Below are 25,608 nucleotides of genomic sequence, written 5' to 3' on the forward strand. Positions count from 1 at the left end.
TTTTTAGCCATTTCAAGCCTAAATTTACCACGGACCTCCAAAATACATTTTGAACACGCTCCTAAGTCCAAAATCACCCAACGAAGCTAATCAAATCATAAAAATTCAAATCCGATATCAAATACTAAGAAGTCAAAACTTGGTCAAACCTTTCAAATTTAAATCTTCAAGCTGAGAACCATTATTCCATATCTATTCCGATTAACTTAAAAACCAAAATCGACGATTTACATGAGTCATAATACATCATATGGGGCTAGTCATGCTTGAGAACTGGCAAGCGAAGTGCAAATGCTAAAAACGACCGGTCGGATCGTTACATCCTCCCCCACTTAAACATACGTTCGTCCTCGAACGTGCCCGGAGTTATTTCGAAACCATCAAATCACTGAGGAACCTTACCATGCACATACCCGGGGGTGATCCCACATCACCCTATCTCATATAGGTGCGACAACACAATGTAACTGAAATTTCGCAATCCAACCTAGTCCATAAACCTTAGAACCACATTTCCACTTCTGAAATCATCCACAAGAGAATCTCACATCTATACTCTGAATAAGCTCGAACAAGATGTAACAAACTCTACCTACAGCCTTAGATGCAATTACATTATATACCGCATAACTCAAATACTTGTAGCGATAACTTCCAATCACGACAACTGCACACAACAACCAAATACCGATAATAAACCTCTTATCAATTAAAGTCTCATTCCCACACTTTCATATACTGCCAATGATGAAAGAAACACGCAAAATCATAATCATTTCTTAGATCGACCATTCATGAAGCTCCCTCTCCTTTGGCAAGAACCATAGTAAATTTCTAAGCCGAACTTCAATATTATCTTTCCAACATGCTGAAATTGAATCCGATAGTATCCATTATAGGTCCAATGACCTCATCTCATCCAACATGACTACTCTGGTGACATGACACATCAATACAATCTAAAGACACAACCCGTGCAATCCGCGCACCAATAAGCAACAATCCAAATGTACTCAAATCATGAAAAAAATGACTCAAATGAGAGAGTTGTACCTTAAACTCACCAGTACCACCATAAGACGATGCTAAGAACTCATCACACACCGTAGAACCAGAACACATGAATCTAACCCGAAGGATCATACCTCCACATAACTTCGCTCCAATGCGCGACCTCATCCAAACACGGGTGCATATGAAACACCTCAAGTCACTATGCTCAAAATAGACAACCACGCGCAATTGATGTCGAGTACCAAACACACATCATCATAACCACGGTGAAGCAAATAACATGATACTACGCAAACCCGAAAGGACATAACCAATACGCTATCCTCCGAACAATACCCAGTACTCTTCCCGCTCGAATTCCACTATGAAACCCCAATAGAACCATACCATATATGCCTATAACCAACAAATCATAATGCCTCACAATACGGAAAAGTAACTCATAGATCACCTTAGAACACTAATATCTCAATAACAACCAAATCAACATATCCCTCAACAATAGCAACTCGAAGTCAACAAAGCGGTCTCGATGCAGTACACATATCCATATAGGTCTACTTATGAACCCTTTATCAACGAGTTCCTGAAACTTCTCCTTCAACTCCTTTAACTATGTCGGTGCCATACAATACGATGCTCGACACCAAATCAATACTGAAATCAACAACCCTGTCCGACGACATGCGCGGCAGCGAGAAACACATCCGGAAAATCCCTCACCACCAGAACTGAATCAATGGTAGGAGTCTCTGCACTGACATCATCACGAAGTCCAAATAAGAAAGACACCCCTTCCCAGCCATCCGCTAGGTCTTCAAAATGACACCACCCTACTGGGAACATAATCCGTCGAACCTTGCCACTCAATCTGTGGCATTCCTGGCATGGCTAACATCGCCTCCCTAGCGCAATAGTCTAGAATAACACAACACTGTGACAACCAGTCTATACCCAATATCACATCCAAAATCTAACATACTAAGCAACAAAGGATCCACTCAGGTCTCCAAACCTCTAATAGTTACCACACAAGACCGATATACGCGGTTCACAACCACGACCTAACCTGTTTATGAGAACCCTCAGTCTCCAAATCCATACATCACACGAATCACCATATCCGATCCTAACTCCACCGTCCGAATATACAACATATATCTAATACCCAATCATTTCATGAGAGACCTCTAAAAATTCATCTGTGTCATCAAACAAACTCGAATATCAGCAGTCGATCCAACAAGAGAGTGCCGCAACACTAAGGAAGTATCCTTAACTCAAACACTTACCCTTTACTGAAAATGCATGCTCTCATCAAGCCATACCAGTCAGTGATATCATTTACCTAGTCATCTAAAGCTGCCCATGCTTCCTAAGAATTTGTGACCTTCCTTTCAAAACTAAACCATGACCTTACACGTGCAAATCTCAACCCTTCACAACATACCGCATATACCATGCCATCATATGATAAATATGAGAACTTCATAATCCACTCTGATCCACAAGCAACTACGTACTCAACTAGCTAAGAACTTTCCATTGATTCCATCTAGAAGAAAATCACTATACATCCTATGCTCCTCAGGATCGTAGAAAATATACATCTCTAATCGTGGTAGAAACCATCAAGAACTCTCCGAATTCCATTTGCACAAAACTAAACCGTCAGGACTGAATCCTTCTAACTCAACCAAGATAGCAGGCTACTAAAACCCAAGAGCATTGCCGCGAAACACCTATAGAAACTCATTACCTCGTAAGCACCCAAAGAACTAATCATATCTTTACCATGCCGATCCGGCCTACTACCCAACTATCCCATCTATCCAAGTTCATTCTGATTCACCTTAAACTTGATACTTCTTCTCGCTTTAACACCACAATCCTCGACCCAGACTCGCCACACGAGACCCAAGCATAAAACCACACCGTCTAAGGCTTATAAGCGACTGAATACTCTCTTAAATACTCCCAAAAGCACCACATTTAAAATACCTACCCTGAAGAGACTTCCTTGAATCCAAAGCTATTACCTTCACCTTCCGAATACTGATATTTAGAATCCCATAATTGATATAGAAATGCCACAAGTCTTGGCACCCTCCAATGCAAACCTAGTTTCTAGCCAAATATACAACCTGAAAATCTACAATTATTACATGTAAAATCTTGAGCCCACTAGACCCAGTCTCGAGAGTCATCCACTCTACTCAAACCGCAATTAGACCGATCAAATGGGCCGAACGACCTGTGCCCCATTAGCACTCCAACACCCGAGGAAGTAACCCGTTCTTCTAAGCCGCTCGCATCACATCCTTACAAACCACAACTAAATCATCTAATGTTTCTCATATACCCATAAAGCATACCACAATCCCTTATACTAAATCATTCTTTACTCGACATCCTCGATCTCAGCCTTTGTAAACCACAACTAATTCGCCGGTATACCTCAAACTGAAACTAATAAGACACTTAACCGTGCAATCAACTTATTAATAGCAGACTCCCCCACTTGGCTCAAAGCCATAGGTCAAGACACACAATAACTCATAGTGCATATACTATATTACTGCCATAATACCATAGTGAGATTAAACTCAATCCCTCATAAGCTCACAAAATACAGACCATCTAGTACTTTAAATCTTCTACAAATCTCGCATTCACCCTCATAACAGTCAAGCCCACTCTCTTAAGCAACCCAAATTCAAATTGCAACACGTATATATCTCACTGGTAAAAGAGATCTTCCAATAAACAATATAAAGGATCACGCCAACTTTTGAACGCTCTGCAAAAGATAATCCACTTGTTTCGCCTCAAACTAACATCTCTTTACACCCTTTCATCGTCATAAACATTACGAAGTCACTAAATATTCCTGAGTCTGAACTTATCTCACAACGTGAAATCTACTTCACTTCCTAACTAGGCAACATGAAAAGATCTTTCAACACGCCCACAACTTAGGTCATACGTCAAATCATGATGAAAATCAAGCACCGAATAGTTCTTACTACCCCCAAGCAGACCCTTCTAGTCTCATTCAAATCATATGAACACATCTCGCAGTCACATCATACTTATCACATAGCTACCCAATCATCACTCCCACTAATAGGGACACTATCAGACATACAAATCCAAAAGCACGTGCTCACACAATCAATGTATACCAGCTGATCAGGTGGTGGTGCGTATATAATGCCATAACCTTTTTCATATCCCATATACATATATATACATACATATATACACGTATATAATGCCATATGGTCATGGGTCAATTTACATGAATGCAATGCATGAAAAGTACGTTAATAAATTCTCTTGGAGTGTCATAAGACCATTATGCCTTTGAATGAAGCGAACTTTTTCAACTTACGTATTTTTCTGAGACCCATGAACAGATGATAGAATAATATGACACATGGAGAATCAAGAACATAAGCATCTCTAGCATTTCTATGAATAGAGTCATTTGTGGAAGTTGTGCATTTGCACGTTTCGTTTGCATCGTATGGATCATGCCAAAAGAAAGAAGGGATAGCCTTAACATATCTGGAGTAGGGAAAAATCCGTATGATGTTCTTGGAAAAGGTTTCACCGTACTCCTTTAGTTTCAATGATTCACATTTTTGTTGAAAATCATAAGAATGGCTAACGGTTTGTACTTCTTTTTAACTATCAACTTATGGCTAATGTTTCTAATTTGTGAGAATGGCAGATTTGTAGGAGTGGCTAATTGTCTTGATTGTTTACAAAGTATAAAGAAAGTGAAGTGTCTTTGTATTCAAGACATGGAAATGAAATTATGTTGAAAGCTTTAGTGAAATGGGTAATGTTCCTAAGAAACGAAATCATAAAGGTGAAGGGTTATTAGAAATTCTTGGAATTGGAAAGAATATGTAACTTTATGACACCTAATCAAGGAGTAACCCTTAGTCATTTCCTTATAATGTGGCTAGTTGCCACATATTTTGGGGGGGAGGGGTGGGAATTATTAATTTTTATCCACTTATTAGTTAATTAGGTAATGTCCCGTTACCCGATAATTAACCAATTTTCCGCATAATTAAAAACTATTTCCACTTACTTAAAATACTACTCACTTTTCATATACCTGATACACCTTACTATCATGTACATGTGGTACCTTGTATGGTACTAGTCCATAAATACTGGGTATTTTACTCGGCCATATTTTATCCCAAAATGTCAAACTTCGATGAAATTCATTTTCTTTGATTTGCTTATCCCTTATACTTTCACAAATTTAATTATCACTTGTGAAATAGCATAATCTTTATAATCTTCAAATAATCTTTTACTTGGACTGGTTTAAATTACCTTACGGCAAATTCAACGTACAATACTACGGGTGAAACATCGTCGTAACTTAATATTGCGAAGCGTAACATCACCGTAATGTAATACTGTAGGGTGCAACATTATTATAACTTAATACTGCGAAGCGTAACATCATCGTAATGTAATACTGCAACGTATAACATTATCGTAATGTAATACTACAGGACGTAACATCATCCTAATACTGCGGGGTGTAAAATGTTTAACAACATTCAATTGAGTTATCAAGTTATCAGGACAGACAATACTCAAATTGGTTGGAAAAAGCTTTTTTTAAATAGTGTCTTTGGATATCACATGATCATGAGAGAATCATGAACATTTATGCATAGCCAGCCAAAGCAAAACAAGTAGATAACTGCAAGAAATTATTTCAGGCAAGCAAGAAGCAAGGGACCGAGTTATTCTCTATAACGACCTGCCCAGAATGCCCATACAGACTAAGACCTTATGGTACCCTAGGTTAAGGTTTATCATGTATTTCCGTCTTTATTTATGTTATCATGATAAACACACATATACCGTTCTTTTTCACCTTGACAGAATCAACATAATACCAAACTAAACTTTTAGCTAGAGTTCCTTGGTTAACAAATTGATTAGTATAATGAGATAGGTATAACTATTAGCGAGGGTTCTTTAAATCAACAGGAAGTTATAAGCAAGTTAACATAATGATTTATGCATGAAGTTAAGCTAACGACATGCACAGGTTTATGAACATCACTTGATTAATAGTAACATCAGGACAAGTATGGGCATAAGTACATAAATCAGTAGGTGCCACTCAATCAATGCAATAGTATAGGTTACACATAGCTATTACACACAATTCACATAGTCATTAGGAGTTAATAGACTATCCTTAAAGACAACAATAAAAAGTTGTTCCAGTTAATTAAGGATGAGAATAGAATTTAACAAACACACCGGGGTAAACATAATATTTAGGAAAACATCATTAACTTGAAATAAGAGTAACACCAAGAACATAACACAATAAGAAAGCCGCATGTTTACTAATGAACACCGTGAAGAGCATAATAGAAAATAATTAATAAAGAAAATCAAAACAAAGAACCACATGATAACACATGAATAACCAAAAAATAATTAGGGGTTCAATGTTTACTGGCCTTCTTCGGAGCAGCAAACAAGGTAGAGGTGATCACTAGCCGTTTAAGAGCTCAATCTCACATTGACCTTGCAATTATCCAACTCAAGCACAAGTGAAAGAAGGAAAACGTTAGAGAAAGAATTCAATTAACAGACAGTGTTTAATTAGACTTTTAGTAGTTCGTCTTCCTTTAGTGTGTCTGATTGTGTTTGCTGGGAGCATTAAAGGCTCTATTTATAGTAGCATTGAAGTCTTAGATCTCTGTTTGAATTCAAAGAGATAGTGGAAAACGACGAGTGAACGCTAATGATAGAAAAAGGGGGAAAACATAAGGAAAACAGAGGAAAATTAGAGTGGATTTTACCTTGTAGGATAATTGGCCATTGGACACTAAGGACCATAGGTTAAAGTTATGTTCCAGAGGTCACTATGTTTGGCATCTAGACCAAAGATCATCATGATATAGTTTAGATCCTCATGAATCTTCAAATGCATGTGGTAATTTAGACAAACAATAGGCAAAATAATGAGATTTGAACACTTTCATTCTTTGGTGTAGGGTTTTGGGGATTTATGATTCAAATTGAAGTGAGAAAAGGGAAAACAATGGCAAAATTCATGGTGGATGAGATAGGATGGATGTTTGGTTCGATTTCAGTGACCTTGCACGAATTTGTACAAGGTTCAACAATTGATGGGGGACTGTGAAAAGAGAGAAAAGGAAAAAGAAAGGGAAAGAGAGATGGCCGGTCCTAGGTGAAATGATTAGGTTTTGGGGTTGATTTCCTAGATGAAATAAGAGACGAAAGGGAAGCCGTTGGATCATTTTGATCAACGACTCCGGTTACTTTGAGATTAAAATTAAGAAAAGGTTTAATACATATAACGAGGGCCATTGGATCATTTAAATCCAACAGTGGAGATAAAACACTAGAGGTTTTAAAAATAAAGGAAAATTAAGATTAATTATGGACTGTTGATGGCTTTAATCAACGGTCCATATCATTTGTGTTAGTTGTTATTATACCCCATATTTTCTTACATGAGAGTACGTCGTAAGTCAATTGATGTATGTTCAAAAATAAAATCGTTTTTGAACGTACATAGAGTAAGTTAATTATGTTACCTTGGAGGTTACAAATCTTTAAGATCATGGATATTAATTACTAAGAGAGTTGAAAGGCATAGAAGCTAAACAAATTGAAGAAAATAAGTTTCGTCGAATATCGACAAGTTGGAATGTTATACCATGTACTTTTTGGGTGACACTAGGGTTCTTAACATGATAAGGAGGTTATGTTATGAGTTATTTTAGGCTTATGATAATCGTGTTTTATGTTTTGAAGTCAAGAGAGTTGTGGAACAAAAGTTGGAAAAAATCATCACAAGTTACATTCATAAATGTGCTGAAAATTAGGTCAAATGTGATAGAGCTTTTCTCTGAATATACTTGAAATATTGGATGATCCACATATACGAGTCTAGTTTCTAATGCATTAACCTTTTTGTCGATACTACATCAGAATAGGGTGATATTTGTAGTTTTGTAAGACCGCACAGACTGCATTGGTGACAAGTAGGTATGTCACTGAAGCTTTTTGAGAAATACATTTTATGTGTTATATGAGTTCTTTTTGGGACATATTATATACCCAATTGAAGGTCTTAGAATGTAGATTCCAATACTCTTAACCGTTTATTCATACAATATCTGAATAAAAAGATATAAGCATCGGAATATGGGCCAATGCTAGGGTGCCAAGCTAGCACCTCTTTGACTTTTCCAAAGTTGATATATATAGGTCTTAGGCTATCTTTATCTTCATTTTTTCATAGAACACGACCAGATAACATCCATAAACATATCCATAAGCTCTCTTCTAGGCTTTCAAAGAAGGTAGCTTATGAGTATTCTTTGTGGTATGCTTTCGTTGTCGTCATTACCAAGTTTATTATGAGTATTCTTTATGGCTGTAAGTTTAATACATCATGCCTGTGCAGGCCTCGAGGAAGGCGTGTTGATGAGACAACCTCCTCTTGGTGAATAAGAAGCCTCAAAACCCAACAAAGGTAAGAAGAGGAAGAAGGAGGCATCGACCGAGTCTCCAGAATCAAAGAAACCCAAGGTCCGCAAGCCTACGACCGATGCCATGGTCTTGACTCAACTTCTGCAGAAAGACTTCGTGAAGATGATGATGATGGCGATAGCCCTTTGGAACAAAGGGTAAGATGGAGTGTTGATGCTCCACAAGCTGTTAGTCGGAAGGCCGCTGAGTCGGGAGTGGTCGACGTGGACCAAACTCGTGCCGAGGAGACCCTCAAGGAGGGTTTGGGTGCAGTCCCCGAGCCTCAAGTTGGACATGGTACAGTCTATGACGAAAAATGCTCGGCTGGCAATTTCGGGGGCCTGAATCCGAAATTCTTCGGGGTCGGGAAGAAACCTCTATAGAAATTGATACCATGGGCGGCTTTAAATCGGGCCCTTCATTTTCTCTAGGGAACATAAGGGATGCCCAAAACAGGGGCGCTGCCGATGTGGGGATCTCTCAGGGAGAGGATGATGCGTTCAAGGACTATTTTGTCGGTGTCGACGAGGACACAAATCTCGACTCCCCCATCACTCTCGACGAGGATGAGAGGCTTCAAAAGTAGGTGATATTCTTGACATACCATTTGCGCTTCAAAAAAAAAAAAGAATTACCCTTGCCTTTCTAACTTCTCTTCTTAGTTGTAGGTCAAGAAATTGTATGACCACGCCTTTTATAAGCTTCAAGATGAGCTTTCATGCCGTGAGGAGGAGCTCGAGAAGCTCACCTCGGAGCTAAATAAGTCGAATGCTTCCTCTGCTCGAAGGGAAGAGGAGTTGAGTGAGTTTCGAGCGAGTCTAGAGGGAGTGCATTAGGAATGGAATAGTTTTGCTGAGCAGGTAACACGACATTCATGATTTCATATTTTTATTCTTATAATTTGATGCTCACTTTCTTAATCGCCTTTGCATATTGGGCAAAAGGATGCCCTAGTGGGGCAACTTCACCAAGAGGTTGCAGCCAAGGAAACGGAGATCCTCGAGTTGAAGAGGCAGAATGAGGTTGTAACCTCGGAGAGAGACCTTTTGCGGGGGGAGTTGGCCTCGACCCAGGATCTTCTTCGAAGTGCTCAGAAGGAGGCCACTGCATTGTCTATGGCCAAGTCTAAGGCTAAAGAACATGCATCCTCATACAAGAGAGATGCCACCACCGCAAATGATAGAGTCATAGAGATATCTGAGAAGGCCGAGCAGAAGCTGGCTCGGGCCATTGCTTATGCTCGTTTGAAAGATAGGAGGTAGGCCTTCGAGGAAGCAAGCGCCGAAGGTGCTGATCTCCCTACCGAGATTGAGAAAGCCAGAGCCTTGGAAGAAGAATCAGCACTTTCAACTACTTCGGATGAGGGTTCCAGAAGTGATTCAGACAGTAGTGAGGGTGAAGAATAGACTCGCGTCGTCATCTCTGCTTCTCCTTTTCTTTCTTTTTGTATATGGATTCCTCGAGGGGGGGGGGGTTGTAAAGACACCCTTTGTAAATGTAGTTTTGGGAATGTAAAAAGATTCCTTTGCTTCAATCCATCAAATTTTCTTTTTCAGCGCATATGCAAAGTTAATCTTAGAATTTTGATGTCGACTCTTTGGAGCCCACACTTGGAGTGACCGAGATCCTCGAGATCGGGCACCATATCGAGGCTAGAGTGATAACTCTTTTAGAGTCCATACTTGTAATAATAGAGATCCTCGAGATCAGGCACCATCTCGGGGCCAGATCTTTGTAGGGATCTAGATAGCTCTCAAGCGCTGTATGATAGTGTCATTCATATGACATGACTATGCAGTGATAGGGGTGGTCCCACTGATATACTTCCCCAAAAGTGGTAATGGCATGGTCAAAATTAATTGGCCTTCAGAATGGGCGAATAGTCGTCGCTTGCTCTATATATGTATTTGTTTTCTTCTTATTTGTGGATTCCGCTACTTTGAGCAACTATCCTTTTTATAGAGCTCTCCTTCCTTGCATCAGTTCTTTCACCATTTTAATTCAAAGAGTTCGCCTAAGTTTTCATCTCCCTTCTCTTGTTTCACCATAGTTATGGCTATTACGCCCAAATCCGTTCGCCAAGAAGAGGAGAGTTCCGCCTCTTCTTCCCACTCGGTCAATGGTACACAACCGGCATCCGGTGAGCTAACCTCGAGATGCTTTGTCTCGAGGAGGGACTTTACATTAGAGAGACCTCCCAATGTTCAGGGCCATTAGGAGCATGGATCGAGGTTCATCTCATCAATAGGAGAGGAATACCGCGAGGCAGTGAGGAGAGATTGCGGATGGGGAGAAAAGTTGCTATTGTAGGTACCTTCATCGGAAGAGAACATCATGGCTCATGTAGAGGATTTTTTGAATGTATACATGTATCCCTTTACATTGGGCCATCACGATAGAGTTGTGCAAAGAAATCCGGGCTCGATTTCACCCTTATCCATCTCATCAGATTGTATTGTCCCTTGCATTACCGAGGCCTGATAACTTTACGACGCCGATCCACCAGGCCCTTTGTTGCTAATGATGAAGAAGATGGGGACCGAGGGTGGATGAGTCAATTTGTCTGAGTGTGGACTATCGATATTATCCCTGTAGATTTCCTCCCATTTCATGAGAAATGGAATTTCACACATAAGTTGTACACTTCTGCTTTTAACATTTTTGTTCATAGTGGAGGCAGACTCCGTAAAGGTATTTTCTATCCCTTTCCATAGCAATCACGTAGTTTCCATGCGAGGTCCCCGATCTGGTGGATTGGACTCAAAAACTGGTAGCTTGCTCGACCTATGATGAGCGTAAGTGGCGAGACCCGTCGAAGGGTAGATGGGAGGCAAAACACCACGGTGAATATCGTATGATTCTTTTCTTTAAGGAATATTTCCTTTTATGTTTCCTAACTTCTTTACAACAGGCGTTGGAGAATTTTCCGAGATGAGACCATGCCCTCTCAGAGAGGAGGGAGGATCATCGACTTCGGGGCCGAAGAGTGATAACAAGCGTAAGGAATCCTCGGTGGGCGATGAGATTTATAGTGAGGTAGGGTCTGCCCCGAGGCATAAAGGAGATGCATCCATTGAGGTAGATCATGTGCCTATCGGCTGTCGTGCGAACATTGGTGCAACAGAAGGGAGCGGCCACACATCGATGGCTCGAGCCGAGAGACCTTTTGGGGCAGCTGAGCCTGCAATACCCGAGGTTTCTGGCCTCGGGGGAGTGGCTCCTCTTTTGCCACCGTCTTGTTCCCTGGTCGAAGGTACTTCGAGGGAAAAGGATCTTTCGCCGCTATTTTCTTCTCCCATCGAAGGTGCTTCAAGGGATACAGATTTTCTACCACCGTCTTCTTCCCCCGTCGAAGGTACTTCAAGGGATGTTTGAGGCTAGGGGCCACTTAAATCAAGCGGGGTATCGAGCAATCATATCCCTACCGAGAGCGGGTCAACTAAGGCTGATAAGACCAAGCCAGTAGATGTACGATCAACTTTTGAGGAGGCTTAGCGGCTTTGTTCTTTGGTGAGTTTTGGTTGACTTTCTTGGTTTTCTGGTTTTGAATTTTCATTTTCTCACTGAGCTTCTTTTTCATAGGCCTTTGACAAGCTCAAGTCTGAGCTGCTCCACCGTGAAGCCAGGTTGCAGAAAGCCTTGGACGGGGAGAAATCCCTCAGGCTTCATTGTGATAAAAGGGTAAATGAGTTGATACACCTTCGGTACGACATGAATCGAAGCCTAAACTATGAAAGCCGTCTCGAGAGACAGGTAACCTTTGTTTCGAGGGGATGCATGTTTCCTCTTCTATCCTCGGAGATTAATATTTTGATACTTCAGATGCAGAGTAAGACGGAGGACCTGGAACGCCTTTGGGGCAAAGTTGGTCAGACCAAGTATGAGTGTAATGAGCTAAGGGCTTAGATAGATGCCCAAGTTGCGGCCAAGAAGAATGCTTTGGCCAAGGCTTCTTCCCTCGAGGTGCAACTCCGGAATGCTTGTGAAAACAGCTTGGTCCAGACACGCAAGATTGTAAGGCTCGAGTTTGACCTTTTAAGGATAGAGGCCGAGGTCGTAGACGCCTAGACTGAAGCTAAAAAGATTTGAGCTAAGGCAGATAAGAAAGTTACGGTCTATTTAAAAGATGCTACCAACGCTCGAGCTGAGTTGAGAGGGGATTCTAATCGAGAGAGCAGAAGCAATGAATATGCCCAGTGCAGATCCTGAAGGGAAACCCTCGAGGAGATCCGCTCTAGGGGCCTAAATCTCTCGGAAGAGATAGAGCAAGCCAAGGAGGATGAATACGACGCTAAGTTCCTCGTATCCGATGCCGAAGATAATGAGGAAGAGGTCGATGGAGTCGCAGTCCCCGAGGGGAAAGTAGATTAGGCTTTTCCTTTTAGATTCTACGTACAATGCTCTTAGAGAACATTGTAAATGAAGCCTTGTATTATTTCACACATATATAAAAAGAAGCTTTTTGGTTTTCCCCTTTCATGAATTTCCTTTTGCTTGTGTATGTCTTTCTTTTGTTTTGAATTTTGACGTTTGTTAACAACTGGTCCGAAATTTTGGACCTCAAATTAAACCCTTAGGTTCTTGCTACTGCTGAGCGATTTGTAACGGTTGAAAGTTAACCGTTTGGGGCCGCGTTAAGTTTTGACTTGAGTTCATCGACCTTTAGGTCTAAAAATCGACCCTTAGGCTCTTACGCATTCGGTCAGTACGACCTCTAATATAGGTTGGCGCTTAGGATCTTACGCGTTGGGTCAGTACGACTTCTATCATAGGTTGGTGCTTAGGCTCTTACACGTTGGGTCAGTATGACCTCTAATATGGCTTTATTTTTCCCTCGTTAAAGACTTTTTGAAGTTTTTGGATTCGTACGACTCTTCGATGGTTCGATAAGAACCTTGATTATGAGTTGTTATGTAACAATAAATGAGTACCTCGGGAGGTTCCACTTGATGGCTAAATTGTCTCGAAGCCTTTTTATTATTTAGAGCTGACATGATCGAAACTCTTTTGCTTATGCCGAGGGTAGCCTGATTAACCGGTTCTTTTCGAAGTATTTTCGAAGTAATTGAAGGCCTGTGATTTTATGGTGACGGTCGGGCGTCCCCGAGTCGCGTTAGTTTGGCTGGAGCCTTATGACCGTAGTCATTGTGTTTGGCCGTAGCCTTTTTTCCCTAAGTGAGGTAGCCTCGGCGTTTATATTGAGGGTATGCCTTTTTAGCGGTCTTACAAGTTCATGTATATAGCCTTGACTTTAAGATCGGTATTATGTCCTTTGTAAGGTTTTATAAATCTGAACATGCCTTACTTAAGGTCTTACAGATTCTTTGGTTACTTGGCACAAGTATAACTCGTGCCTTTCTTGAGGTCTTACATATTTGGTATTGCCTTATGGAGGTCTTACATTTTCTAACATTGCCACATGGAGGGCTTTCAGGCTTGAGGTTGCCAGCTTGGGGTCTTATGGCCTTGAGTCTTTGATAGCTCGATGGGGGGACAGTCGGTGACAGTCCCCGAGACATAGAAAGTTTCTGGCATTGGAGTCGTTCTTTATAAACTTGATGTTGCCTTATTGAGGGCTTATGATCTCAAAGTTTCCGGCCTAGAGGTCTTACGACTTCGAGTTTTTTATGTCAGTTCCCATTGTTTGGGAAATTTTTATCCCTAGGGTCGTTTCTTGTAAAAAATAGCAAACTTCTTTAAAGCGCGAAGCGTTTTGATGGTAAAAGATACTCCTTTGATTACTTGGTACACGTATACATGTTTTTGTCATCTAGCGTTTGATTATTCTATGTGAACACAGTTCATTTGACCGTTTGGCCCGATACATCATTTTTCTATTGAGACCCTCTTTGGCTCATCTTGACTTCTCCGGGGAGGTGATCTCCCGGGGGATGCCCCCCAGTATTCAAGGTTGATTGAAGAGAAGCCTTGAATACTTGTTAAGTTCTCCTTAGGTAGCATATAGATGTTTCCTCGTTAAAAATCTTGTCGGTAAAACCCTTCTTGGGATAAAATCCGATCGAAGGAAAAGAGTGCAACGCATGTTTTAAAACCAAAGGTATTCAAGATGGAAGGTGCTATGATTTTTCTAATCGGACACTTGCACACAGGTTTCTGTAAGACGTAAATAAAAAGGGATATGGTTATACCTTAGTAGTGATGGCACTTCGAGCCTCAATATGCTTCAACGGCTTGCTCCGGGGACGGGATACGATCCTTTACTCATTCACTCGGGTGCAGCCAAGAATGTAGATTATGATTGCTACTTCGTTGTTTGCTTATCCTTTGGCTCCTTCGATGTTGAAGGTGTCGATGACGGTGCCACATCGTGCACCACAGACATCTCTTTTGCTGCATGTTTCTCCCCGTATACCATTTTTATTCCGTCCTTCATTGGAAACTTCATAATTTGATGAAGGGTTGATGGTATTACTCTTATGCAGTGTATCCATCGCCTTCCGAGCAATGCATTGTACCTCATGTATCCTTCGATGACATGAAAATTGACATTTTGGGTTGTGCCGACCACGTTGACCGGAAGGGTGATCTCCCCTTTCGTTATCTTGCTCGCCATGTTAAATCCATTGAGGACTTGAGAGGCGGGCATGATCTGGTCGACCAGTCCGAGCTGCTTCACCACCCTTGACCTGATAATATTGGCCGAGCTACCTGGATCCACAAGCACACGTTTAATTTGAAATGTATTCACAAGAAAAGAAATTACCAATGCGTCGTTATGATGATGATATATAGCCTTGATGTATTCTTCGCTGAATGTGAGAGCGTCCTCACGTATGTAACTTCGAGTTCACTTTTCCCTAGTGATGGATATTTTTGTTCGTTTGACCGTGGTTCCTGTGGGATGTAGATTCCTCCAACGATTATGTGGATGACATGTTGTGGCTCTTTTGTTTCATTTTTCCTGTTCGCCCCTCTTTCCCGAAATTGATTTTTGGCTCGGTCGCTGAGGAACTCTCGGAGGTGCCCTTTGTTGATTAGTTGGGCTACTTCTTCTCAGAGCTGTCTGCAATCTTCGGTCTTATGACCGTGTGTGTTGTGAAATTCGCACACCAGGTTAGGGTTCCTTTGCGACGGATCTGATAGTATGGGTTTTGGCCACCTGGTGTCTTTAATTTTACCTATGGCTGATACGATGTCCGAAACATTAATGTTGAAGTTGTACTCAGATAATCGGTGTGCCTCCATCGGTCTTGCGTGTCTGTCGAATTCAGCTCTGCTCACGAGTCCCCGAGGATTCTGACCTCGATTTGCCCTTCGGTCGTTTTGGGGTATGTTACACCTTGGTGAGTTTCTTTGATCTTCAGTGTATGGTTGGTACCTTTCCTTGCTTGGACTTGGTTCCTTTGCTAGGAGCCTGCTAGGATATACTAAGCCCGATGGGGCTCCTAGTTGGTCATCCTCGATCCTAATCTTTGATTGATACCGGTTGTGGACATCCGCCCAAGTCATGATGGGATATTCAACCAACTTCTACTTTAGCTGCTTCAAAGCTATTGAGCTTCGTTCGTTCAAACCTTGGGTGAAGGCCTGCACTGCCCAATCATCGGAGACTGGTGGTAATTCCATTCGCTCCATTTGAAAGTGAGATACAAATTCCCCAACATCTCATTTTCTCTCTATTTGATTTTGAAAATATCGGATTTCCTTGTAGCAACCTTGATGACACCGGCATGTACCTTTATAAAAGAATCTGCCAGCATGGAAAATGAGTCCATTGAATTCGGGGATAGGTTGTGATACCGCATCATGGCCCCTTTTGAAAAGATTTCTCCGATTTTTTTAACAGGTCGGATTCAATCTCGTCGTCCTTTAGGTCATTTCCCTTTACAGCACAAGTGTAAGCAGTGATGTACTTTTTGGGGTCCTAGGTTCCGTTGTACTTCGGGAGATCGGACATTTTGAATTTCTTTGGGATAGGCTTTGGAGCAACTCTCAATGGGAATGGCTTTTGTACGAATTTCTTTGAATCTACACCCTTCAAAATCAGGGGTGCGCCCGGGATCTGATCGACCATTGAATTGTAGGTCTCCACATTTTTGTCATTAGCTTCTATATTATTTTCACCCGATTCAATCCCCTTTGTGAGGTCCTCGAGCACCTTTATAATAGCAGGGTCGACTGCTAACCCGTTGTTGCTCGATATTTCCGATAGTTGTTCGGCTCGAGGAGCCGTTTTCGATGCTGCTGTGCTTGGAGTTTTTTGGTGGCTTTACAGTTGAGCAATCGCCAGCTGTTGTGCCTGCAACATCTCAAAAATGACGTGAATGCTAACCTCTCGTTCCTCTCGAGCTGGGGTTTTCTAAGCTTTTTATTGGTTTTCTTGGCGTATACTCCCGTTAGTGTGGGGGCTTATATCGACGTGTTGGGTATTGCGTGAGACCACATCCACGGGGATTGGATCTGGTGCATCCTCAGGGTTTCGCAACGACACTTGGAACAGCTACACCATTCTCTCTTTGGTCCTCAGGACCGCTGTTTTCATATGCATTCACCGAGTTAGACATTTTTACCTGAAATCAAAGATTCTTGGGCAAGAAAAAGTGTGAAGAATAACTTATGTTTTCAATAAACCAGCACGAAAATAATCACTATTATTTTTAGCCCCACGGTGGGCGCCAAACTGTTTACCTTGAAAATGGTAATTACAATTAAATTTTATTTTCTGGTTCTAAAAATACGTGATTTATTTTAATGCTAGTTGTTTGGTGATAGATGTTAGGTGTGAGCTAGAAAAATAAGAGTAAGAGTAAGAGGTAGTGTTGTTATTCAAACCGAATGACTGTGAATCGGGGTCTCGGACTGGCCTAAGCTGGGCCTCGAGGTTGAGATAATGCGCTTGACTAGGGATGATCGATGAAGGAATAACAGTTCCAAGGGCCTCAATGATGGCCCTTTATGATCAATGATGAGTAATAAATGAGGAACAATAAATGTAAGCAATAAATCAAAGGAAAGACAATGGAGAATGTTTAAGTTAGAGAGCAGAGAATGTTCTTGTTCTTGTATTGAATATAATGTGTCTTACAAAAGGATAAGGGTCCCCTTTATATAGGAGGGGCAATCCCAACATAGTACATGTGCATTTATCACAAAGATATGCAGTTGGTACAACCATTTAATGTCACGGTACCTGATCAACTCCAACCACATGCCTTGGGAATTTTCCGCTTGTCCATCATAGCCATCGATTTGCACTGGCCCGAGGTCAAACATAGGGAACCCTCGGGGTTGAACCTCGAATTGTGCCTCGAGCCTTCTGGAGACGGGCTGAGGAGTGTCATAATGATCATAAAATCGGACTCTCCGATTTTAGCTGTATACAATGATAATTTCCGTGATTTAGTTATTCAGTTGTGTGCTATATTTTCTTTAGTTATCAAGTTTCATAATGTATTTGTGCTACTCGTGCATTTCATGTTTTTAGTAAAACTTGTCACAACATTTAGGAGTCATTTGGTACAATGGTGGGATATCTCACGGGGTAGGATATTCCAAGGGATTAATTATTTCACCTTTCATATGGGATAACGTAATCTCATCATTTTAGTACACTCTCTCCGGTACATTTTAATTAAATTTTTTTATTGTTTTCATACATATTAAGGAATCCATCTTTTGGCATTAATTAACAATGAAATTGATCATACTAATATTAATTTATTCATTGGAACTATAATAAATACTCCTACGCTCCTTATTCCAAGTATAACTTTGAAAAAAAAATTAATTCCTTTTTGATATCTGAAAAAATCAAATAATGAACACAAAAAATATCAAAAAGTCAGTTAAAGTGACCGGATGGAATAAAAGTTATTGCGAGATTAGCTAATAGTCCAAATCAAACATAAAATTAAGTTAATTTCAATATTTATCTCGAAAATATTATCCTTATCATGGTACCTAACAACCCCTTATAGTAGGTAGTCTAGGAAGTTCACTGAGTACTTCCAATGGTATAGTCGGATCTTTGTGAACATACTTTCTGGTTGCAGACGCATGAGGTTCCTTCGGGTATACTAATATTAGAGTAAAATATACCTGAGCGGATATGCTAATATTTGAGTATCTCTTCTGTGTCGGTCCAGCATACTCCCTCCTTTCCTATGAACCTATTTCTTTTTTTTGTCTGTTTCAAAAAGAATGTCCTTTTTTTAAATTTAGAAATAATTTAGTTTAAAATTGTAATTTTATCTTTAATAAAAATCTTTTATAACCACATAAATACTCTTGCCCCATTTTGAATTGTTTAGGACCACAAATTTCAAAAGTCTTATTTTTTCTTAAATTTCGTGTCCAGTCAAATAGCTTCACATAAATTGAAACGGATATAGTAATAAATTATGGACCACTGGTACTATTCTGCTTCCATTCTAAGCAACCTATATTGAATTGAACAAAAGACATCCACAAAATGTCTTTAATCATTTCAGACATTGTTCTGACAGACTGTGCCATTTCGCAACGTGAAGTTTGAGTGATTTTATTTTGTGTCCGACACTAGTTGTGTAAGGCCTCTTTTTATCTTACATATTTGTGAATCCGTGTCTTATACTTCTGGGTCCATAAAATTCTGGGACTCACACAATTGTGAGACAAAAAAGAGGCCTCACACAACTAGGGTTAGTTGTGCGAGACACAAAATAAAATTTTTCGTAAAGTTTGGTCCAAGAAAATATAAGTAAATAAATGAACAAGACTTTTGAGTCATCAAATACATTTCTAATTCTTCGCATAATGTTTCAAACTTCATATTCAAACTCAAGAATAGAATGCACACGTCAAGGAAAGTTCCAATTGTTTACCAGTTCCACGTATTGCATGTTAAGAATAGAATAGTCATCCAACCCACTCTGTATTGCATGTTAACCTAATCACTTTTCCATGTCCCTTGGTTGAAAAGCATGTTTGACGAGTCGGTGACATATGGTACAAAAAGCATGTTTGGAAATTAATTTTTACTCCTTGTCAAGATTTTAAGAAAATCGTTACAGAAGTATATATGGGGATTACTGTCTAATTGTGACATTTAGGTGTGAACTCAAAGACTCGAGAATTAATATTAAAATTGAATCCCGTCCATTTAATTTACTTGGAGCCGACAATAAATTATACGCTTGACTGTCTTTTCATTTTAAGTTGAATGTTCATTTTCTAATCTGTTTTTTACAACGTTGATTATTATGACATACAGCATATATCGCGTGCGCTAACAACTTTCATAGTCTATTGTATAGCTCAAAATTTAGATCTAGATTTTTATACAATTAGATTTATTGAGAAAAGGGTTAATCTAAGTCAATATTAATATCCAAGTGGCAATCTAGAGTTTTTACGAAGAGTATTAGAGGTGTGCCGTTAGATAAGAATGTCTTAGAGCAATAATGGCTTAAGAGCATGAAAGAAAGTAATAAATGACAATAAATGACATTTAAGTAATAAATGAAATAAGGTTCACCAGACTAGGGTGAGATTTTTCACTGAGCTTTTTGACGATGATGGATGATGATAAGCAAATGAATATTCCGATTGTTCTTGGATCGGGAGAGAAAGATAGAGAAAAAAGAATATAAAGGTAAACTTTATATGTATTCAATAAAGATAGAATCTTCGTAGAGATAGTCAATGTTGTTGCATTTGATTCCCCTTTTAGAACTAACTCTTTTCCTATTTATAAGAGTATATTGGCCACAAAATCCTAGGTAGTACAATGGAGAAGAATACTCAATAGAATTTTGCCGTTACTGCACACCGAGGACGGATGCTGATCCTTCATCGTTCTTGTTTTCTATCGAGCCATACCTCGACCTCAACGATAATCTACCTTCTTCACGTGACCTCGACCTTTTGAAATCAGGCTGACACGTCACACCCGTTAAAGGCTTTATCTTTGTTAACCAGGTCAAACGCGTGACATGAAATTTTTCGCCCATACATTTATAAATTGTGCTTAACATCTTTTATAAATAAAAGCAATTTCTTCTAGCTTCACCTATTTTGATACTTAAGCGCAATTAACAAAAATCATAATTTTGTTATATTATCACATATCAAGTTATTTACTGAAAAAATAGTCAAGTGAGGAATAAATTTTTATAGTTGAATAAATTAGAGGCTCACATAGTTGACGTTATCATATGACTGGTGGAGTATAGTGAGCGGTTTTTTCTCGGATGGTTTGCGATAAAATTTTACTAATATTATTTTATATCTACCGACATGTTACTAAAATTTGTTATACAGTCAGTGCAATTTAACTTTATGCTTTAAGTTACTTCCTTTAATTTTTACTTTAATAATTTCAATGAATTTGTTATCTTTACGGTAATATGACAATATATTAAACTAGGAAAAATATTTATATATGCTTGTAATGTTTGTGATTTGTCTTATATGTCCTCCATTAGGATCCTTTGGCTCATAGGAGCGTCTCACGGTTATCTTTCGTCTCAAATATACCCCTCCCACTAACACTTTTTCACCGTGAATTTTTTTTTTGGTAATTGAACTTTATTTTCACGTAAATATATACAAGTATATCTTCTAAGTTTGGACATGCATCCCCAAATTTAGTAACATCTCTTCCTCAATGTCTACTCTAAGGATAATAATTGAGCTTTTGCATACTATTCCTCAATCCACTATGACTATGACCTATACAATGAATGTCTCTAACTATTTATCTAGTAATATCTTCATTGCTTCTCTTAATCTTCTGAAAGATCCTTCTGTTTCTTTCTAGCCATATGTGATACACAGCTCCAGTCATACACAACCTGTACAACATGGTTTTAGCTTCACTGCCTTTCACCTGTTCTATTGCCCATTTTATCTCCTCATCCCATCCTTTGGTTCTCGACTGATATCCATCCATTTTAGTAGTCTTCTCCAAACATCTTCTGAGAAAGAGAAAGTAAAGAAGATATGGTTGTGACTTTCCATCTGATGCTCACACACTGGACATTCTGGACTTATTTATCAGTCTATCTTTTGTATATAAACTCCCCTGCACTGCTAGATACATAATAAATTTTCATTTTGGATAGCTTCTGTTATTGCACAGCAATCGACTCCAGCTCACCTTCAGAAATTCCCCTCTTAGTTGCTTATGCATTCCTCTAATGGAAAATGAATCAGCTTGCATTACCTTCCTGTGTCCAAACCTGCTTCAGTCAAGTATTTCCCAGCTTGTAGTATCTTTCTTACAATCCAAGAAGCTTGATTTGCATCAACTTCCCACTGTTCTTTTCCTTTTATATAGTATGCATGCACCCATTTAATCCATAGTTTATCTTTTTTCTTTCTCAAGTTTCACATATGCTTCAGCAGAGCTGCCCTATTCCATGTATTGAGGTCTGTGACATTCAATCCTCCCTTAGTTTTAGGCCTGCACAGCTTGTTCCATGCCACTAAAGCCTTCTTGCTCGAACTGGTATCACCAGTCCATAGGAATTTCCTACAAATAGCTTCAACCTGTTGAATGATCTTCTTTGGCATGAGGAAAATCTGTGACCAGAAAGACTGTATAGCAATAAGTACATTTTTGATCAATTGTAGTCTTCCTACATAGCTCAGAAACTTCACTGTCCACTGTTTTATTCTCCCCAGTATTTTGTCTAGCAATGGTTGGCATTGGCTTATTGATGGCCTTTTTTAGTTAATGGGACACCTAAGTACTGAAAAGGAAGTTCACCTATGCTGAACCCTGTTATTTGAGTAATCTCCTGTTGTACTGCATTTGAAACACCTCCAAAAATATATGCTGCTCTTGTTCTGATTTACCACTAAGCCTGAAGCATGTGAAAAGCTATTGAAACACTCATATAGTAATTGCACAGACACCTTATCTCCTCGGCAAAAAGTAGCAGGTCATCAGCAAAACTGAGTTGGATAATACCCAATTTTTCACACCTTGGGTGGTAGTTGAAGTTAGGTTGATCCTTTAAGTTCTTCAAACTTCTGGTCAAGTATTTCATTGCTAAGACAAATAACAATGGAGACATAAGATCCCCTGTCTCACTCCCCTTCTTGCATCAGATGGAATAGTAGGACTGCCATTGATATTGAAAGAGTAGGACACTGTTTTAATGCACTCCATAATCCAACCTACAAACTTTTTAGGAAAATACAACTCATCTAGCACCTGCTCCAAATACACCCATTCAAGTGAGTCATATGCCTTTTGCATGTCTATCTTGATCATGCATTTAGGTGAGACTCCTTTCTTACCATAACCCTTTATCAGTTCATCGCTGAGCAGTATATTGTCCATCAATCCTCTACCAGGTACAAATGCTGCCTGGCTTTCATCCACTAGTGTGTTCATGACTATCCTTAGCTTACTTGTCAGCATTTTGGATATGATTTTGTATAGGGTAGTACAACAAGAGATTGGTCTGTATTCTTTTATTGAAGTTGGGTTCTTTACTTTGAGAATAAGTGTAACAACTGTGCAATTTATTGGTTTGAACATTTTTCTAGTGCTAAAGAACTGCAGAACTGCCTTTGAAAAAATTAATTTGATTTGGCTGACATAGTGGAAGCTGCATAGGGGTATATTAAAAAAGTCCAAATATTTCGTTGTGATGCTTCCACCGTGTCAACCAAAATTAATTTTTCATGATAAAAAAATCGCTAATCAGAGGGGCATATAAGACAAAAATTAACGGTGGGGGCTCTTATGAGCCGATAGATTTATGGAAGGCATATTAAGATAAATTGCAGACGTTTAGGGACAAATTTGGACAATTTCCAATTAAACTATTACCGATAAGAAGAAGTTAAAATTTATGTAAAATACTCATTGAGTTTAAATTAATTATACTTTCCTACTCATTTGAAAACTAGTTACAATATATACCTACCAAATTAAAACTAATTATCCCTACCTACCCACCCATACCAAAATTTTTAACCCTTAGCTTAATTTAGCTTGGATTGATTTGATTTGAATTGGTTTGGCTTGAATTGGCTTGGTTTGACTTGGTTTATAGTAGCTTAAATTAGCTTCATTTGGTTGGGTATTTAAAAAATGCCTTGGCGTAACTGATAAAGATGTTACCATGTAACCCGGAGGTCACGGGTTCAAGCCGTGAAAACAGCCTCTTGCAAAAATGCTGGATAAGGCTGCGTACAATAGACTATTATAATCCGACCCTTCTTCGAGCCCCGCGCATAGCAGGAGCTTGATGCACCTAACAGACAAAAGATAATGGGTAGGGGCGGATAATTTCTTTCCTGCGCATGGGCATTTGCCAAACTTCCCCAATTTTATATGGTTAACAGCCCAACTGTCCAAATTATGGTTTTTACAATATGTAAACATTTCGCCTTGACCTTTATATATAACGGGTATCCACACACACAAGTACACACCATATGGTTTCATTCCCCACGAATTAAGTGACCAAACGAATCTGCTTTCATGGCTAAACTATTCCATATCCTCCTCATCTCCATTCTCCTCTTTCTAGTAGCTTTTCCGGCCACCGGAGAAGAAGAACACATATTTGGAAAATCCATAAAGAGAAAATCTATGGGTCTAAAAAAGGAAAAACTCAGCCATTTCAAATTCTACTGGCACGACATCCTTAGTGGCTCCAAACCAACATCTATGATGATTATTCCGCCACCCAAAAACACAACCACAGGCTTTGGTCAAATGAACATGATAGATAATGCTTTAACCCTAGGACCAGAGTTGAGTTCCAAGATTGTTGGAAGGGCACAAGGGTTTTATGCTTCTGCTTCACAAAATGATGTTGGTTTAATGATGGTCATGAATTTTGCCTTTGTTGAAGGGAAATATAATGGAAGTACTTTTACCGTACTTGGCCGGAATTCGGTGTTCGAGAAGGTGAGAGAGATGGCGGTGATCGGCGGCAGTGGGCTTTTCCGATTTGCTAGAGGATATGTTCAGGCCAGTACTCATTCATGGGATATGAAAACTGGAGATGCTACTGTTCAATATGATGCCTATGTATTGCATTATTGAGGTCTAGTAACTACAATTAATGTCTAAGTTCCTTTTCAATTTTTTTAATTTACTCTTTGGCAGCTAGTCTTTTAAGCAATAATTGTGGTACGATCACACCTTTTTCCCTCATCTTGTCAATTGTCGTATTGGAGCTGGATTATTAGACCTGTTAATATTTGTTTCATAAGTCAAGAACATTTTATGTCAAATATCAAGCTTTTGTTACTTGATTTATTACTTGAATGAAGAAAGAAGAATCAAGTTTAGAGAATATTATTACCATGGATAAACTGCAGTTTTAATAAGCTCCCACTGCCTTAATTTATATGGTGCATTTTTCTTTTTAGGCTGTTCGAAAATATTTTTTATATTTAATATATATAATCCAAATTATTTATTTCTTCTTAAATCCTTGCCCAATCCAACAATATAACATAAAATATGATGAAGAAAGTAATTGTTATGAATTCGGTTAATTACTAAAGAAGATTTAGGCTCACTTTTTTGCGCTGTGCAAAGAAGTTTGTGCGTCGACGCATTATCTTCGTGGCCTTCTATAAATAAGGCAAAAATAATACGGTATAGCCAGTTTTCGGATTGGTCATTCAAAAATAGTCAGCGTTTACCAAGTCAATAAAAAATAGCCACTATTTTGCTGTAACAGAGATCGATCCAGCATAATATACTGGAGTTCGGTGCACCTGTGTATGAACTCCATCATATTATGCTGGACCGGTATACTTTGCTGGCTCCAGTATAATATATTGGAGATTAGAGCACCGGTGCTCCAAACTCCAGTATATTATGCTGGACCGGTATACTTGCTGGAACTCCAGTATATTATGCTGGAGTTCCAGCATACTTATCCTGGAACTCCAGTATAATATGCTGGAGTTCAAGTATACTTATGCTGGAACTCCAGCATAATATACTGGTGTATTTTTCGGGTTTTGAACAGTGTTTTCGCTCAAATTTATCTTTACATGAAAAGTGGTTAAATTTCGATTACTTTTGAAACTAGGCTATTTTTGATCGAC

At 39.3% G+C, this 25,608-nt stretch overlaps 2 protein-coding genes across 2 annotated transcripts; both read left to right on the forward strand.

Annotated features, from left to right (window-relative positions):
• The first annotated feature begins 7,117 nt into the window (after positions 1–7,117).
• On the forward strand, positions 7,118–12,483 carry LOC138877299 (uncharacterized). Its single transcript, XM_070156897.1, has 9 exons — positions 7,118–7,193; positions 8,513–8,551; positions 8,686–8,864; positions 9,246–9,404; positions 9,522–9,835; positions 11,249–11,268; positions 11,489–11,946; positions 12,160–12,258; positions 12,400–12,483. The coding sequence occupies exons 1-9, from the start codon at positions 7,118–7,120 to the stop codon at positions 12,481–12,483; spliced, it is 1,428 nt and encodes a 475-aa protein (XP_070012998.1).
• An 11,421-nt stretch (positions 12,484–23,904) lies between these two features.
• On the forward strand, positions 23,905–24,780 carry LOC104237869 (dirigent protein 22-like). The gene has a single exon (XM_009792092.2). The coding sequence runs from the start codon at positions 24,020–24,022 to the stop codon at positions 24,587–24,589; it is 570 nt and encodes a 189-aa protein (XP_009790394.1). The 5' UTR covers positions 23,905–24,019; the 3' UTR covers positions 24,590–24,780.
• Positions 24,781–25,608: the final 828 nt, after the last annotated feature.

Source organism: Nicotiana sylvestris, chromosome 9 (assembly GCF_000393655.2).
Source record: "Nicotiana sylvestris chromosome 9, ASM39365v2, whole genome shotgun sequence".
Lineage (NCBI taxonomy): Eukaryota > Viridiplantae > Streptophyta > Magnoliopsida > Solanales > Solanaceae > Nicotiana > Nicotiana sylvestris.